General features: G+C 30.2%; 1 protein-coding gene across 1 annotated transcript in view; it reads right to left on the bottom strand.

Moving 5' to 3' along the window:
- LOC111613183 (c-Myc-binding protein-like) overlaps positions 1 to 1,935 on the bottom strand; it is a 10,451-nt gene extending 8,516 nt beyond the window's left edge. The window contains exons 1-2 of the mRNA XM_023354531.1: positions 1,806 to 1,935; positions 1,610 to 1,688 (exon numbers count right to left, since the gene is read on the bottom strand). Coding sequence (XP_023210299.1) covers positions 1,610 to 1,688; positions 1,806 to 1,820 — 94 coding nt within the window. The 5' untranslated portion in view covers positions 1,821 to 1,935. The remainder of the gene's footprint in view (positions 1 to 1,609; positions 1,689 to 1,805) is intronic.
- Between the last annotated feature and the right edge of the window lie 18,268 nt (positions 1,936 to 20,203).

Below are 20,203 nucleotides of genomic sequence, written 5' to 3'. Positions count from 1 at the left end.
CATACAAATATCTGCTATCTATGTCTGTAACACAAGTGTCCGGTGAACAAAGCTTTTCTATGTTAAAATTAATTAAAAGCAGGCTAAGATACTTATAAGTATCTCGCAAGAAAATCTAGAAGCCTTCTTGTTAATGTCAGTGGAGAAGGATTTTTTAAACGAAATACATTCTGATGATGTCATTAATATTATTGCTCAACAAAACAAGCTTCTAAATAAAAAATTAATATTGTAGAATATAGACTTGTGCTTATTGTAATTTTTGTCAATGCTGTATTTTGAATATATTTAAATATAAATAGAAAAAAAAATACATTTTTTTTTATTTGCGGGCTCGGCTGGTAATAAATTTTCCACACAAAACTTTTAGGGCCAGTCCACCCCTGTTCAGATAGATCTATTTTTCAACTGATTCAACAAGAATTGGTCTCAAAAATATTAATCAAAGTGTTACAAACAAAAATATACTTAGATCTGCCATAAAGAAAGAACTATTTATGAATAGATCAGAAGATTTAAAGAGAGTTCTAAGATAGTTCAGCTAAAGATGAAACTGTTACAACTTCTGAAAATATGATTAGTTATCTTTATACTTAAAGAACATTTCAAATGTCTGTAAAAAAATGCTACCTGCATTAAAATGAATGAAATTATTTCATTTATTCTACATTTTAATTAAAAACATGAGAAAATATTTTTTTACACTTAATAGTTTTTACAATTAAAACTTTCAAGGTTTGCATTAGCTATAATTCTTCCATCTAATAGATAATAGTAAGTTGCCTGTTTTCTTTCATACCTTGTAAATAAATCAACAAATTTGAATAAAATTTCAGAAAATTACAGTGATGAACAACAAATATATAAACTTTAGTTTTTATCAAAAAAAAACTGTACTGTTTTCTTGTGTTATCAACATCTTCAGGGGTGTCTTCCTCTTCCAAATTATCCAATTAAAATTATCAATAATGAAATTAATAAAAACATAAGTATTAATAAGTTATGAGATCCATATTTAATATAAATTTTTGATACTTTTCAGTAATAATCTCAAATTAAGTTTTCTCTATTGAAGATAACTGTTTCCTTGACTTCTTGACTCCAGCAGTTTTGTATTTTTTGATTATCCAAGTTTCTGTATGTCTGTTTTAATGAAAGTTAGTTTATTTAATTTTTAAAAATTTTTAGTATAATGATAAATGCTTTGTTTTTCAATAATTTTGTGTCTCATATCTAAATACATTTAACCCAAAATTGAGTTTTAGTTAAGTAATAAGTTTATTAACTGTAACAAAATTAATTTGTTATGTCCTACAATCATTTTCTGGGACTGAGACAGGATGAAGAAAGGTGTACCGACATGACACACACTTCTCTCCAAAAAATCATAACCATAGATTAACATAGATTACATTGATTACATAGATCTCTTTAAGAAATAAAAAGATTTTTGATTCAATTCATTCATTTTTTCCCATAAAATGCTAAATTTTGCAGATTTCCTCTCTTGTGTCCTAGGCTTAAGACAAATAATCCTTCTGTCTCTGTTCATTTCACTTAAGTGTATTCTTAAATACTTTACTTCTAGGACAATTAAAAAAAAACACACCTTTAGTTAAAGAATCATAGATGCCAACACTTTGTAAATATTCTCTAAATTCATCTCTCCTAGGAAACCTACGAGGTACCTTTGAACAGGAATAAAATCAATATTCATTTCAAATATCAAATATAAAAATGTCATCAAATATATTTTAGAGAGAAAATTTTTTAAACGTTTATAGAAAATCTATTATGATAATTACCGTGTATGAAGTCATTAAAAAGTTAATTAAAATCTATTTCAAAAATATAAAAAATAAAGCAGTATCACAAACAAAATAGATAACCAGAATAAAAATGAAAGCGTGGTTTAGCAGCTTTAGCTGAATAAACATTGTTGCCACACCTTTTCTTAATTTCGAAATTTCAGTAAAAATTTTTTATTCATAAATAATATTTTTATATTAACATTAATTTTAATTATTAATATTTATAAATTTCTATTTCTTAATTGTATATTTTATTAAAACATTTAAAATTTGTTAAGATGAAATTAAAAACTTTTAATTGATTTTCTGTACCAAGAAACTCTTTTTTTTTCTTTGATAAGGGTTTATATAGAGAATAAACCCAATGTGTTATATAAATATTTGCCGCCAGGGCGGCGTGCGAGTAACTTGCGAGGGGATGGTTGTTTCTCCGCGTTTCTTTATGCAGCGAGAATGTAGCGAAATGACGTCACGAGCAGTGTTGGCCAATTAGAAACCAGTTTTTTGTGTGTTAGCTGTAAAGCGCTTCTCGAGCGCTGCATAAAGAAACGGCAGGTTTTTCGAAATCTAGGTCAAAATTACGAAGACTGAATAAAATGCAACATCTGTATATCACTAATTTTCGACTATTAAATCAATAAAACGATTGCCGATTATAAAATAATAAATTAATCATTATTTCATCAAAAGATGCTTTTTTAAAATTAATTATGTATTTCATAAACTGTTACTTTAATTTTGTTAATTTCTAAGAATTATTCAAATTGATAAAAACATGTCAACATAAATTTCATTATTAAAAATATTTCACTTTAATTTTATTTTATTAAGTTTTAATTAATATTAATTTAGAAATATAACACACAAATTTTTCTATATTTAATTATAATACGCTCATTAATTAATAATTAAGATTTAAAATTCATTAAAAAATTATATAAGCCTGGCAACTTTGAGATAATTTTGGTGTAAACATTGAATTCCAATTTTTCCTGATCTTTGACTACTTTTTTGTAAAGTTCTATATATTTTTTTTACGAAAAAAGAAAAATATCGATAATTTTTGTACAAACAATTCAGTAAATAAATTTTTTCCTTAAAGTGGCATTTTTAATGTTGAATTTACTAACGGTTTACACAGGAGAAATGTAAAACAATAACATAATTATAGAGCCAATTCGATGTTTAAATAAATAAAGTATTTACATACTGATATACTGTAAATACTTTATTTAAACATCGAATTGGCTCTATATATATATATATATTGAAAAAATAAATAATAAATATTAAGAAAGTATTTTAATTAATAGAACAAATAATATTTCACTTAGAAACTGTGTTCGACGAAAATAATAATTTGATATAATTATGTTTTAAGTTCGAAATAACCGCAGCGCCATCTTTCGTTTGAAATAGTCATTATATTTCGTAAAATAAATTTACTATACTAACAATGAGTCGCCATCTATCGCAAATATTTTGAATTATTTCAACGTATGTCGAAAAACCGGCAAATAAAATATATTTTTAATAACAAATGTGCTTACATTCTTGAAAAATAACAATAACACATAATTATCATAATCATATAGTTAATTCGATGTTTAAAAAATTTCAATGTTTTATTATTTCGAAAATATCAACTCAGTAATAAATTATATAAATTATAAATTCAGTTAATCATATAAAAATTATTCTAATCTATGTATTAAGAAAAACCATTTGAAACAGTTATGAAAGAATATTAAAATAAGTGAAATTATTGTTTAAAATGACGAACCACGAAACACGTCACCACCCAAGGTCACGTGAATACTCTACTTCCCCTACGTCAAACTAGTCTGACAAGTAATGTTTAAATCCCTTTCTTTTAAAAGGACAAAGAAAAATTTCCCTAATCGTTATAATTTTAAAACTTTGTATTATAAAATAAAAATTCCAATTTAATAATACTCTGAAATTAAAACATATTAAATAAAATATATAAATGAATATTGTACAACTAAAATTAAAAAAATAATTATAATATTGCTATAAATCTGCAATTTATATATTATTAATATCAATCGATTAATTAAATAAATTAATTATATATTATAATGAGTCTAATTTATGTGAAAGAATTTACGTGAATATAAAAACGTACGAAAACTGGCAGCACTATCGAGAGTTTGACAAACAAAGAAACCGTTATAAACATAAAATTAAAATTAAAATAATTAACGATAAGTGTAATATACTAATACATAAATTTAATAGTAAATAAATAGTATAGTATCAGATAATATATTAATTAGACTTCAAATTTTATTAATTACATTTAAAAAACCGTTATAAATAGCCAACATATCAGCTTTATCGTACAAAAAAACAAATGAAATATTATTACTTCTGACATGCCAAAAGTTAAAAATATTAAATAATATAATACTTAGATGAACTAATAGCCATATCTCTCATATAAAAATTTAATATTCGACAAATAACGTCATCAGTAATATGATCAAAATTTCACGTCATAAGGTTTCACAGGTCAGGGTATTGTTTCATAAAATGTGTTATAATTCGAGAAGATATATAAGTATACAAACATATTATACATGAAAATGTAGAGAACAAAATTCTCCATCTAAATAGTATACAGCTAAAAACGAATTGTAAGTTTAATAGGTCATTATGTTATATCAAATTGCAGTAAATTTACAAGTCTTTAATGTAAGCAAGATAAACGAATTTTTTTGAAAATAAGTACAAAATACATACATATGAAAAATATACCATGCAAAACTACTAATACTTGCATAGTAGCAATATTTTTTTCATACTTCTAAAATAAAAATTTGATTTTATATGAATTTTTAAAATAATACTAGTACATTGACCTTGATGACCTTAACATAAGACTGAAACTGGTAAACAACTCTAACCACGCCCCCGTGGTAACAAAAGGGTTAAATGACCATGTCAAATTTTGTTCTAATCATAAAATATCGAAAGTATCCACCCCAAAAGGAAAAGAAGCAACCACCAAATTTCATTCTCATGAAAAATCATTATTTCACCCAATCTGTATATATGCAGATTTGAGTGAATTTTGGAAAGGTTTCCTCTAATGCAGCGATTCCAAACCTGTGGTACGCATACCCCTAGGGGTAGGCGATAGGTTGTTTAGGGGTACAGAAAAAAGTTAGTTATTATGGCAGAAAAAATTATATATTATGTATCACAAACTCATAGTATTAAAAAATTATTACATAAAAAATGTTTCTTGCAACAATCACAACTTTATTATACATTTTTTCTTTTAGTTTTTTTTCTTTAATTTAAAGTTACAATATGTAAAATTAACAATACGATTACTCACTAAATTTCTTAAATGAGGGGTACAATCTAGAGATATGACATGTCACAAAGTACGCTAATGAAAAAAGGTTGGGAACCACTGCTCTAATGAAACAGATCCTAAAGAAAGTTATACTAAAGAAAGTTATACTAAAATCGTTGAAATTCATAAACCTATATGTTATTCGATTACAATTATTGAAAACGAGGATAAAATAATAGATGCTAATTTTTATTGTGGTGATAATGCTGTTAATAATTTTTTAATTGATATTCAAAACCACTTGAATAATTTGTTAGATAAAATAAATCGTTATGTTGAAATTAATTTAAATACTGTTTCTAATAATTCAAGACATTTATGTCATATTTGCAAAGAAAAATTTGATGATGATGATATTCGTGTAATGGATAACAATCATTTGACAGGATTTTTTAGAGGCTGGGCTCATAATAAATGCAATTTAAATTATAGATGAAAAACATTTATTCCGATTATATTACACAATTTTTCAGATTCGCATTTAATTTTTAAATATATACCTTCTAAATTATTTTCAAAAATTAGAATTATTCCAATAAATTCAAAAAAATTTACATCAATTTCATTAGATTATTTTAAGTTTATTGACGGTTATCAGTTTTTAAATTCTTCTCTCTCTGTTTTAACAGACAATTTAAAAAATGCGAACTATAATTTTTTGATTTTTAATCATTTTTTTGCAAAAACAAATATAGAGAATTATTAACCCTTTACATGCGATCTATCTACAGAAAAAAATTGAATGGAATCCGTCGCGCGGCGCATTTTTTGAATTTTTGGATAATTTTAAATCGAGATATTTCGCTTCAAAATCGCGCGATATTTAATCTGTTTTTTGTGTTTGATTAAAAACATATTGCAGTTTACGATTGTTTAATTTTTAGTTTAATACAAATTTAAAATAATATTAAAATTTCGACGTTCACGAACAATAGAAAAAAAAATTAATTTACAGAGATTCGCTGAACTTTGTACATCTGTTCGTTAGACACATCTGTCTTCTTTTAAACAAAACAAACCGCAGCTCTCTAGCTAAAGCGGGGGAGAAGTTATTGCCATTATTTACACTACGTCTCTAATTACCCTGCGGGGAGAGGGGAGTGGGGAGTGGCTCGGGTATTTGTAGGTCAAAGATTATCAACATACTTTTATAAGAGTGAATATTTGACACTTTTTACATATTTTTTCAACGTTTTATATAATAATAACCTATAATAAATGATTAGTTAATTTTTTCCTGCGATTACGCAATATCCGGAAGTAATGAGTTTCCCGGAAAATTTTTCAGCTGGAAGATTTTGATAAAATATCTTCTTGTCTAAATAGAGTCAAATAACATGAAAACTAGAAAAATTACGCTTTAAAATAATGAATATAGCTATTTTTTAACGTTTGTTTACATAATAACTTTAATCACGTGGATTGATTCTTCGCGGGAAAATCCAGACTACATGTTCTGAAAAAAGCTCTCATTCGTTAAAGTTAAATCAGTTATAATATAAATGACCAATTAGAGCGTAATAAGCGTAGAAACAAAAATTTTAAAGCCAATTAACAGGAAGAACGTCTTCCATAGACTTACTATAGAGAGGTGGAGCTTCCCGGGAATATCTCTTGCTAGATAGTTTTAAAAACATATTAATACTATTAAATATTGTCGAATTAGCTAATTTAATGTCTTAAAACGTTAAATTAGTTAATTAGAGCTAAAAAAACGATTTAAAAAGCGAATTTATTGTGATTGTTTACATTTTACTTCGAAGGTTGGAGGCGGGACTTTTCGCGGCAATTTTTCCTTTCACAAGTCTCTGATTAGTTACAGTAATGTCAACAAAGACAGAAGATACCCAATAAAACTTTAGAAGGAGTTTCCCTTTGATTGTTTTCAACAACTGTCTAGTTAACTTCGAAGATTTACTGTAAATAGTAGGGGAGTGTTTTTCCCGAAATATTTATGGCCCAGGGGTGGTGACAAAACGCTTATTGGCTTAAACAAAGTCAATCGACCTACAAAAGAGCGAATCATAGCTAAAATCGCAAGAAAACTCGAATATAACGCGAATTGTTCAATTTTTTTATTAAAACCGCAGAAACGCAGTATCAGCAGCTCATTTTTTATACGTGGTCACGTGATCCCGCGTTTCCGCGGTTTCCGCAGGTGTAGAATTAAAAAGAAAAGGAATTTTTCCATATTCCTATTTTAAAATTGAACAAATATTAGATGAAATACAGCTACCACCCAAAAAGTGTTTTTATAACGAATTATCAGGAGAAAATATTACGGATGATTACCATCATGCTCAATTAGTTTGGAAAAAATTTCACTGTAAATCTTTCATAGACTATTTAAAATTATATCAATATGTTGATACTATATTATTAGCAGATATATTCCAAAATTTTAAAAAATTAAGTTTAACATATTATAATTTAGATCCTGTATATTTTATAACAACTCCAGATTTAACGTGGAATTGTGGTTTAAAAATGACAAAAATCCAATTAGAATTATTTAATGATCTCAATATGTACTTGTTTATTGAAAATGGAATAAGAGGTGGAATTAGTTTGGCAGTGAAAACATTTGCAAAAGCAAATAATCCGTTAATACCCGAAATTTATGATAAAAATCAACCTCATAATTATATTCTGTCCATAGATGCAAATAATCTTTATGGGTTTGTAATGAGTGCATATTTACCTGTAAATAATTTTAGATGGTTGTCCAAAGATGAAATGAATGCTTTAGACATTTGTAATATATCAGATGAAAATAACATCGGATATATTTTAACGCCTTAAGTTCTTAGCCCGAGTTAACTCGGGCAAGATGAGCGCTTCCGTAGTTCTTCGCCCGAGTTAACTGAAGCAACAATAAAAAACTCTCTCGTAAACGTTCTATGCACGATATTACTTGGGAAAAGCTTATTTTGTATTCTATTGGATGTTGTTTATGACATCACAAAATTTTGAGTTATATACCCAATGAAAGTTTAAATTTTAGAAAATTTTTGCGGTTCCTGCCTATTGAAAAAGTATAGATGATCGAAAATTTTCGTGATGTATTTGAATGTTTACGGTAACTGATGCACATCTGTCTAGAAACCGGTCTTCTCCTGCGATTTGTATGAGAATATCCCGCTATTGGCTATAAACAGCTGTTCTCAAGGACATTATGCTAACTACACGGAACAGCTGTGCGTGTCACGTGATCCGTCGCGGTTTTTTTTATTTTAAAGAAAATTCGTTTTTAAATAATATGCAATAAAGAAAATTAAGTTATATGTTAAAATTTTTAGAAATCTAATTTATAATTTGGTGTATTAAATGTTTTTTTAATTTTTTGTGGGATTTTTTCCTGTAAAACACAAAAAAACAATGTTAGGTTAATAAGGCTAATATTAGCATATAATATAAGTAATAACAAGAAAATAAAAAAAAATTATCAGAAAATAATGTAATACAATCGAGTATTTGCAGTAACTAGTTCAGACGTGTGTAGAAAAGCTACTTCCCCTTAGGCTGTTGTTGGGAACAACCCGGGAAAGTTTACAATCAGCTGTTTTCAAGGTCGTCCAGCTGTGTATCTGTACTTTGACACTTCTGCTTGCAATTGTCAAATCTCAGAAGAAAACATAAAATAACAGGATTGTCTAGAGTAATTTTTTCTTATCTTTATATATCGATTGTTTTGTACAGAATAATTTATTTTTTTACAGAAATTCGCTAAAATATCGTAGATTTATTAGTCACCCACATTATTGTTTGAAAACAAAACAAACCACAGCCTTCTAGCTACAGCAAGTGAGAAGTTATTGCGTTATTTACACTACTTCTCTAATTACTCTTCTAGGAGGGGAGTGGAGAGTCATCGAGGGTCCAAGTCAACACCAGTTTCTTAGCTATAATGTATAAGAAACATTATTTTTATATTATTTGGATGACTTTTACAATAATCGACTATACTAAGCAATTTCGCATGCGATTCTTTACATATTTTCTCATATTATGTAACAGTTAGTGGAAAAGATCAGTTTCTCAAATAATTTATAACTTCTCTGTTCTAAAATAATGTTTGCTCACCTAAATACTGTCTAAAAACAATAAATTAGCTAATTAGAGCTAAAAACGATAGAAACAAACAATTTTATAGCAATTGTATACGTATTTCAAAGATTGTAGCCTGAGTTATCACTTAGCGGAAATTTGAGCTTTACTCTTTTTACAGGTGGCTGATTCGTTGATCTAATATCAATATAAACAGAAAGTAACCATGAAAGTAACCAACTACAGTGTAAAAAAAGTTGACTATCAACTTTATCAGCCAATAATCTGCCTCCTCACCTCTAATTACTTTACACTGGGAGAGGACGGTATTTTTTCGCGAAATATTTATGGCCCGGAGGTGGTGACAAAACATTTATTGGTTGATACAGTCAAAAAACACATACAAGAAAGCAAATCAAAGCTTAGATCGATACAGACTTGATTACAGTTCGTACAAAATAACTCCTTCCATTCTTATATCTATGGAACACTCTTCTTTTGTTTATTGGATGAAACAAACCTTCGTTCACATGCCTGTTGAGCAGTAATTGATAAATTATAGCTAATTGACTATCCTTCGACGAATAAGCATCGACTAAGGTTTGTAGGGTTGGAATTTTCTGAAAAAAGCCATTCCTTCTAGGAGACACTTTGTCAGCTACAAACATATATAAACAACCATAAATCCTTATTTTTACCTGAGTTTAGTAAATTTATATGTATATTCATACTGTTTTACATTTATAAACGTTTTTCAGAATCATCCAGCCATAAGTCTTTCTAAAAAACAAAGTACTTCCGGATTATTATGGTACTTCCGTAATATCAATACTTAAAAAATAATGCATGTATAATTGTTCATATAATAAGGTAATAATCGCTTATTATAGTGCTTTGTTATTATAATAATATAAATAACATAAACAATATCAAATATACACCATCCATGCACAAAAGTGTGTTGACCTAGATTTACAAAATTAAACCACCCCCCCAAACCAGTAGCGTTGTAAACTATAGGCAATATTCTATCTCTACGTCGGTTTAGAAAGCTTCAGTTTTTGTTATTTTGAAAAAATATACCAGTCTACGTAACATATAACAGATTGATCGAATGATTACACATAAATTTTTTTTATTTTTTCAAATCTTGAATTTTAAAACTTTTTGTAAGCATATAGCCTATATGTTATAGTCAACAATCATAAACAGTGATGTGTTATTGATATTTCTGTAAAATTATTTATGAATAAAAGCATTTAAAAAGAACTTCCAAACACCTTCATGTAATTATCAATTCCCAGATGAAGCACTTGTAATAAAAATGAAAATGTGTATTGTACTGCAAGTACAAATGTTTCTAATACCGGGGTTCTCAATTGTTACAATTTATGACTGCAATAAATAATGTCAAATGTTTGTTCCTAGAATTTCTTTGTTCTTCTTTCCAATACTTGGAGAAATTCTCACTCGTTGTCTTGCTCTTCAGTAGACACGTTTTCCAGTGCGCTCTTAGAAATATTATCTAGATAAAATTTATCCAGTAATTTTCAAGTAAGTTTATAAAAAATATATTATTTTTGGAGAATAGCGAATAATTGTTTTATTGCGCGTTAGATAAATATAACGGGCTTTTAGAGAATTTTTTTCGTTTAGTAGATACTTGGAAAAGCGTTGATTGTCCGTTGATTTTACAAACACATTGTACTATTATATCAAGTAAGTTTATAAGNCAGTGAAGTTTATGGTGAAAGCGTTATGAGTGAAGGAATGGTACGAAAATGGGTTAGGGCCTTTAGTAATGGCCGCACAAACATTCACGATGAGAAACGAAGTGGGCGACCTTCAGTCATTATCGACGATTTGATTGAAAAAGTGGACTGTAGAGTGAAAGAGAACAGACGATTCACGATTTCATCTTTATCTAAAGAGTTTCCTGCAGTTTCAAGAAGTGTTCTCCATGAAATTGTGACCGGACGATTAAATTATCGGAAGTTGTGTTCCCGTTGGGTACCGAAAATGTTGACGGAGGAGCACAAAACCAAACGTTTGGCCAGTGTATTGACTTTTCTTGAGCGCTACAGTGACGAGGGATATGATTTTTTAAGCCGTATTGTTACAGGCGATGAAACGTGGGTAGTCTACATTACACTGGAATCGAAGCAACAATTCATGGAATGGGGACATTCATCATCTCCAAGGAAAGTCAAGTTCAAGCAGACAATTTCTGCTCAGAAAATCATGTGCACGTTGTTTTGGGACAGATACAGAGTGTTGCTTGTTGATTTTTTGCCTCATGGTGAAACGGTCAATTCAGCTGCATACTGTGAGGACTTTAAAAAAAAACTGCGCCGTGCAGTACAAAACAAAAGGCGGGCTTACTGAGCAAGGATGTCGTTTTGCTCCACGATAATGCTTGTCCACATACGGCAAATCAAACTCAAGACCTAATCACATCATTTGGCTGGAAACAATTAGACCACCCTCCATACAGTCCCAACCTAGCGCCGAGGGACTATCATATGTTTCTGCATTTGAAGAAGCATCTGGCAGGGCAGTGCCATAACAATCACGATGAAGTCAAAACGATTGTTCTGCAGTGGTTGTCTCATCAGGTGGCAACATTCTTTGAGGATGGAATACAAAAGCTTGTCCCACGATACGATAAGTGTCTCAATATTAATGGGAATTATGTAGAAAAGTAGTGTAAAATATGGGCTTTCACATAAATAAAAATTTTGGTAAAAATGTTTGCTTGTTTTTTTTATATTTCAAAACGATACTTACTTTAAAAACACGCCTCATATTATATACTGACACTGATTCATTAACACTTCAAATTTATACAAATGATATTTATGAGGATCTTAAATCGTTTCCAGATATTTTTGATTTTAGTAACTATCCTAATACTCACAAATTATATAATGAAATGAACAAAAATAAATTAGGATATTTTAAAAATGAGAAAATGTCAAAACCAATAATTGAGTTTTGTTCATGAAAACCAAAAATGTATTCTTATATTTTCGATAAACAAAATAAAAAAACCGCTAAAGGTATTAAAAATCTGTTATAAAAACATTTAATCACAATGAATATAAAGACGTTTTATTCAACACAGAGCTATTAAGACATCAGCAATATGGGATTAAAAGCAAAAATCATGTAGTAACAACATACTTGCAAAACAAAATTTCGCTTCCCCCATTTTATGATAAAAAATTCATTCTAGATAATGGAATAGATGTGTTATCGTTTTGTCATTACAGCCTTTACTTTTGATTCTTGCAGATTTTTGGATATCATCATCATCTTCACAATACGGATTTTTAATAGTATGCAAACGAAAACATACTTATGTAATACATAGTGTTTGTAATAAAACTTATCCGTGTTTTAAACAAGCATGTGATAAAGCAGCATCATTAAAACTGTCTAACAATAAAACATATGACTGTAAATTTTATGTTATAAATGATAAAATAACATTACCGATATATGACAAATATTTCACAAGATGTGACTGTATGAAATGTAATAAATAATTTTGTATCTGCTAATATATGTATTCAATTTGAATAATAATGTATTCTATTATGATATGAATAAAGAAATGTGTTATATTTTGACAATGTGAATGAGAAAACTGAAAAAGCTTAAATAAAAGTAAAAAATTTCAAAAAATAATTTTGTTTTGGTGTTATATTATTTCATACAATTGTTTCGAATATTAAAACATTTAATAATTAATACATTAAATTTTTCTTATTATTGAAATAAAATTAATTTAATTCAATTTATAAAAACATCTAATAATTAATACAGCCTTATTGTTACAAGATATTTTATGAAAACTAAAATGAAATAATCTTAATTTATCCAAGATATTTTTTATCTGAAATTATTGCAAATTAATTTTATAATATTTAGGAAGAATATATTAAATTTCGTTTTGGGTGTTATATTATTTTATACGATTGTCATGTTTTAATTTTCTCAAATCTATAAAATAATTCAGATAGAACATGATTATAATAAAAAAAATTAGTTCATAAAGTAAATTAGAAAAAATCTTACACCTACTCACTTAGAATAAATAATTAATTGTTAAAAAAAACATTTGATAATTAATTTCAAATTGTTGTGTTTTAATTTACTCAACATATTTTTTATTTTAAAAAATTATTATTACAAATTAGTACAACTTAATTTTATAATAAATTTAATATTTAAATGGAATGTATTAAACTTATTATTAAAATAAAATTTAATTCAATTCAAATTTATGATCAGAAAATTAAAACTAAATTCTTTTAATTTTAAAAACATAAGTTTCATATGAACAATTTGATAAAATGGATGAAATAATTGAATATAATCGTGATATAACATCAAAAATAAAAAGACAAAACATTTGGTATATCAATGAACATTCTATATGGTCAGTAAAAAATATTTATGTATGAAATCATTTTGTTATTTTCTTATTAAATATAAAATAATACTAATCCTAATTTTTATTTATATAAAATTGCAGAATGCGATTCTAATAGATTTTGAAGCATTTCCAGTTATCTCGACAATTGGTCATAAAAACATTACATTGTCCTATAGAAACTGTAATAGACATTCATATAGATTCTGTTAAAAAGTATCAATTCTCGGCAAAAGATCAATGGCAAGTCAACTTTACTAGCAAATAAATTTATAGATTAAATTTTATAGACAAAAACCCATCGGATATAACTGGTTGGATTTAACATAGTAATTTACGAAACTTATTAAATTATTTAACAATATATAATGAATTATTCTTATTTTAAGGTGAACACAGAAAAAAAAATCTTTTTAAAAACTGTTACTACAATTATTTAGACATCAAACATTTTAGATGTCTAAGCTTAGATAATATTATTAAAAAATTTGTTATTACTACAAATATTTTAAAAAGCATTGTTTTCTTTACAATATTTAATAAATACATTCAACAAAGTTTTATTTGCAATTTTAAGTTATTCGATAGTAATTTACTCAAAAAATAATTTTGTGATCTGAAATAATTTCATTCAACAAACTTTTTTTTGCAATTTTAAAAATTTTTATGTTATTTTGATTTATTCGATATATAATAATTAAAAAGAATATATTAAACTTTGCCTTATTGTTAAAATAAAATTAATTTATTTCAAATTGAATAATTTATATAGCCTTGTTGTTAAAATAAAATTAATTTAATTTAAATTTGTAATTAGAAAATTAATTTAGTGATCAGTATGGCCCAAACCACTACTACTCATATTTAGACTTTTACAGATATGGCGAGAAACATTTAAAATTTACAAGAATCTTGTCGCGTCTTTTGAGATATAGTAGTGATGCGAATAGACATGCATTTGACATTGACTGGTATGGGCACCCTCAGGATTTGGCAGCCTGCGTGCGTGTGCGCACTGCACACTTAGCGGGACCGTCTCCGATTCCACTTATAGGGAGCTATTTGACTAAGTGGTTAAGGTTTAAAGAGTTAATAAAATTTCATGTTATTTGTACGTACTGTACGTTTCATTACAAAGCTATATCTAATTATAATTTTTTTTAAAAGTATATTTATACAATTGAAGAATGTTTTGTACCAAGCATGTATTAATTGTATACTCACCACACATTTTATTTCACCGAGTAAGTTTTTATAATTTTATTTTTAATTTTAGCCTGTATGTCCAGGCTAACGATTCGGAATGTAATCGCGATATTGAAGATTTATTTTAAAAAAGTTTTGGCTTGAAATCATATAATGAAAAAGAAGTCATTATTAAAAGAAAAAGACCAATACCTAAGTTAAATATAAACGCTTCAATAAAAAAATTTGTTCGACATTTTCACGATAAAATGCCTCTGTAAATGCATAAAATGCAAAAATTGTTTTGTTGGCTCGCCTACTATTTTTAAATGAAATTAGTGTGTGAAATAAAAATTGCTTTCACAATTTAGCTGGCAAAAGACACGAAAAATCGTCGATTCTTTTGTATTTTTGAAGCAATTTGGAAATCGAAGCGGAATAGGATTAACATTAATAAATAATGTAAAATATATATTGAAAATTGTAACGAGATAGTTACGGTTAATAGATATATTATATCAAAGTAAATAGATGTTATATGTTTTTAATCAAAGTAAGAATTGGCATTTAGAGGGCGTATGGAATATGTTGTATCTAATAACGGAGGTAATTATATTGAACTTATTTATTTATTAATTACGTCGAATAAATAATTTATTAAAAATACATTTAAAGAAAAAATTAACTGATTGCCCCTGGATGTTGGCTTTTTATAGAAACACAGCTTCCCTATCATCAAATGTCACGGCACGCCACTGACCTGCAGTATATTCTCCGGCAGCTTGAGAGCGCTGTACACTCGCGATTGTTATGTGCAACCATTTGCGATTTAATAAAATGACAACGTAAAATATTTAACTTTTACCGCATTGCTACACATTCTATCTTTTTCTCCTAGTTTCAATGACAGGACCAATCCCAATTCACTTCAAATAAGTCATTGCAGCGTTTTTGACGACGCGATTTTCTCACTTCCGTGTTATCACCCTCGCTGTCTGGCGATCAGAGCACGATAAAATTATGGAATTTATTGCTGGCCATATTATTTGTCAAATCTGAAAGAAATTATTCCCTGAGTGCAAGAAAACAGTTTGTTAGTCATTTCACTTCGAACTGACAGAAAAGAAAGTTTTTGAAAAAAGTAATAGAACGATTAGCAGTTTGTTGACCTTCGCAGTGGGAGACTGACAAAGTCTATTACTTTCGCCAGAAAAAATATACAAAGCCTTACTACTTCCACGTTGATACAATGCTGTGAAATTTAACAAATCTGATGTTAATAAGTTAAAGTGAAATTATATTGATATTTTATAAGTTTATTTTTTGCATTTACAGATCAAATTAGAAAAAATATAAATAAAAATCAGTTTTTTAAACCCGTAAGTATTTTATACTGTTAGATGGTAGAGAAAATGTAGAAATCGAAGATATAATAGTAGGCAGGCATATATACTGAACAGCAATTGAATTAGGGATACCTGTCGAGTAAAGTGTAGCACCATCGTTCGCCTTGATGACAGCTGCGATTCGTCTTGGCATGGACTCCACAAGATACTAGAAGCGATGGGAATTATACGTATCTACAAGTTCTGAATAATCTCCCACAAATCACGAAGATTAGATGAAAGGTGGTCAGAGCCTCAAACATCTCTCTCAATTGCATACTAGATGTGCTCGATTGGATTGAGGTCAGGTCTGTGGAATGTTCATCCAACCATTCTAATACATTTCGGGAGCGATGGCACAGTGCATTGACTTGTTGAAAAACAATCTCTGTAGTAGACTGTCGAGAACAAACAAACGGGAGATGGTCGTCAAGGATATCCCGGTAACATTCACCTGTGAGCAACGCTGTCACATGTACCTGGGGTCCCATTTCAGTTCGTGTGAACAGTCCCCACAGAAGACTGCCACTTTTGCCAGCTTGAAGAGTCCTCTGCTGGCAGGAAGGATTCATTGCTTCATGTGGTTTCCAGCATACACGTATTTTGTAATCAGCATGTACCAAAGTGAATCTTGACTCATTACTCCAGGCAACATTTCTCCACGTCTCGACGGTCCATTTGCTATGTTCCCATGCCCATTCTAATTGTTGCGCTTTATTTAGTGCAGTCGGCAGTGGGACTCTTGTAGGACAATGACTCCTGTACCCTATTGAGAGGAGATGGCTTTGTATGGTATGGCAGCTTACACCTTGCTGTGCACCAGTGTTAAATCGACAGATGATCTGTTGCACTGTGGCCCGTCTATCCTCTGTTACAATGCGGGCTAACTACCGACAACCTCGCTCATTTACATGCTGTTGTCCGCAGCAGCTGACCCTGGCAGCAATGGTTTTACCGGAATCAACATACTCACGGTACATCCTCAACACAGTGATGCGTGAAAATTCCAGTGTTTCCACTACTTCCGAAATGGAGTGACCCATTTGTCGGGCCCTGACGATTTGTCCACGATCAAATGCGCTTAGATCTTTACTCTTACCCATTTTGCTCTTGACTATTACTGATACCGTTAATAGTACTCCTTATCTTGTCAAACTGCTGCTTACCTCATCTGCAAATCACTTTCACTTTTACATACAACTCAAAATTTGCATAACGACAGCTATCCCTAATTCAACTGCTCCTCAGTATATATCAGTAAAAATATAAAAATTGCATTAAAATAACGCTGTTTAATTATGTGAGATCCGAAAGGCCCTGGGTCTAATTTATGAATTTTTATTAAATATGTTTAAATATAGACACGAAATATTACTTCGTTTTTGTGAAAAAAAATATTGTTTTAGACGTGGGAAAAACCAGATAACAAATGTTATTTCCTTTCATCGAAGAGAACATCCTCTGTTTTTCCGTATCTGGTTAAAAATCTCGCTCAGATGGGAAATGGTTACCCCTCATTCATCCCCCTTTCGTCCGTTCTCACGAAAGAGTTACTGGACGTTGATTGGTCGAAATTTAGGAGATATAAGGGAAATTAGTCGGAATTCGAGGAGTTCTTTGACAGATCCGAAGCATCCAAACTCCACGCAGTTTTCCTCCTGATGGCCAACGCCCTAAACGGAGTCCGATAGACTAAGTCCCGAGTCTACACTTAGAAGAAGTGATATTTTTATATTTTGTGCACGAATTGATCTCCCATACGAAAGTAATATGAACTCTATCTACAAGGTGTCCTATATCTACAGAAACGAAGACGACAACTAACAGGTCGTATGTTTAGAATCATTTTGTGAGCTCTCTCTCTCGAACGCGCTTTAGCATAGGTTAAGTCGTAACCTCTAGCTTGTCGTTTAATCGTTGTTATCTATTATTTGTATTCGTTTGTTTGGATTATTAAATTTACTCTTGTTTTATTTTATAAGAATGTCTCCTCAATTTATTCCGAATCAGATCGCAAACGCGTGTTAATCCGCGTATAATAAGTTTGATTAACTGGTGTCAAGGAATCCTGACGAACGTCTGAACTTCGCGGTTCAGATCATCTTTGTTTACGCTCTCCTATCAAAGCTAGAGAACTGGTCTTACCGACTAGTGCCCGTAAGTGGCGTAGATTAAGTCCTACGTCCTGGCGGATCTCACAAGTGGTGTAGCAGGAGTGGGGTCTCGATCCAAAAACTTGTAGCAACTCTCACAGTGGTGTCGCAGGAGTGGTTTTCGACCCGTAATAGAATCTCACGAGTGGTGTAGATCTGATTCGGATTGAGAGACAACTAGTTGATAAGTTGAAATAAGATAATTTTTAAGATAATTATACGATAGAAATCAGGATGGATAGAGATAGAGAAGAACCTCCGCGAGCTACGTTAGCTGGTAATCCAATAACGTTAGGCGGATTAGGTGGAATGATTCCTCTCTTACCGGTCTTCTCAGGGGACGCAAAAGGTCCAAAAGTATCCGAATTTTTCGATACGTTAGCGGATGTGACTAGAGTAGCAGCATGGTCGAAGGCACAGATGCTAGCTGTAGCTAAATTAAAATTGACTGGCATTGCCCGGGAATTCGTGCGTAAGGATCGGCGAGTAAAGGACGTGGAGGATTATGAGGAATTTAAGAAAATAATGATAGAGCGTTTTGAGAAGGTCCCTTACCCATATCGATTCCAGAAATTCTACGCGTGCGTCCAGGCCAGAGATGAGGACATACAGACATACGCCGTACGACTCCAGGCTTTAGCCGATGAGGTTGAGATTGAATATGAAGGCGCGAACGAGGCCGAAATAGAAGTCATAAAACGGGTTAAAGAAAAAGAATTGGACGAGAGGCTGAAAGTTCAATTTCTGCAGGGAGTCGATATAAAAATCAGACAACGGGTTATGTCCAGAGAACCTGAGACCTTCGACCAGGCCTTGAAAATAGCAATAAACGAGGAGAATATAGAGCTCCTCACTTCTCATCCTAGGGGTCTTTTAAAAGTAATAAAAGAAGAGGAAAAATTAGCCGAGATTAAGGAGAATAATTTTAGGGAAACTGAATCTGATCCCGAAAGACAAATGGAAGAAGTAGTTAAGGCTATAGAGGACTTAAGAAGTCAACTTAATACATTTGTAAGACAATCCCAGGAGAAGGGACATAAAGATCGAGAACGAAATACGAAATATTTTCGATCAACGGAACAAGTTCATGACGGACACCGTCCGCAAACATTCGACTTCCGTCGGGAGACGTATAGAAATAATACTCGTTATGATTTAGATAATATGAATAGGGATGAGCCTAATAGAACTAATAGATATAAAAATAACTGGAGGGGTGTGATCAATAGCGTAGAAGAATCAAGAAGGCGACACCCCAGGAATTTCCGTAAGGAGAGAAAAACACGTCCCAGGTATAAACAAGGAGCAACAAATCATAAATGGAAGAAAACTTTTTGGAAAGGAAGGTTAAACACTGTTGGTGCTGAAATTAAGCCTATCGTACTTGTGTACGTTAATAATATACCTATAAAAATGATGGTAGATAGAAATTTGGAAACGACCGTAATGGATAAGGGCTTGGCGAAACGATTGGAAGGTAGAGCATCCGTTATATTAGGAGAAAAAGGGAAGTTGGATATTGGCCACGGAAAACCAGTACCGACATTGGGTACCGTTATTCCCATATTTAAACTCCGAGGTCATAAATTCACAAATACTTGCAAGATAGTGCGTTCTGAAATTACAGCGCCTGGCAAGGGAATAATCGGCAGAGATATCCTAGAGCGGGAGCAAATAGAAATAGATAATCATAATGGAAGGATTATACTACCAAATGGAAAGGATGTCCATTTTTGCTCTCCCCGAACCCCAAGGAAAAATTATTTTAAAGGAGAACCGCAAATCGATAAAGAAAT

Source organism: Centruroides sculpturatus, unplaced genomic scaffold (assembly GCF_000671375.1).
Source record: "Centruroides sculpturatus isolate CEXI.00-Female unplaced genomic scaffold, Cexi_2.0 scaffold1857, whole genome shotgun sequence".
Taxonomy (NCBI): Eukaryota; Metazoa; Arthropoda; class Arachnida; order Scorpiones; family Buthidae; genus Centruroides; species Centruroides sculpturatus.
The sequence above is the reverse complement of the archived record's forward strand: the minus strand, read 5'-3'. Positions and strand labels throughout refer to the sequence as shown.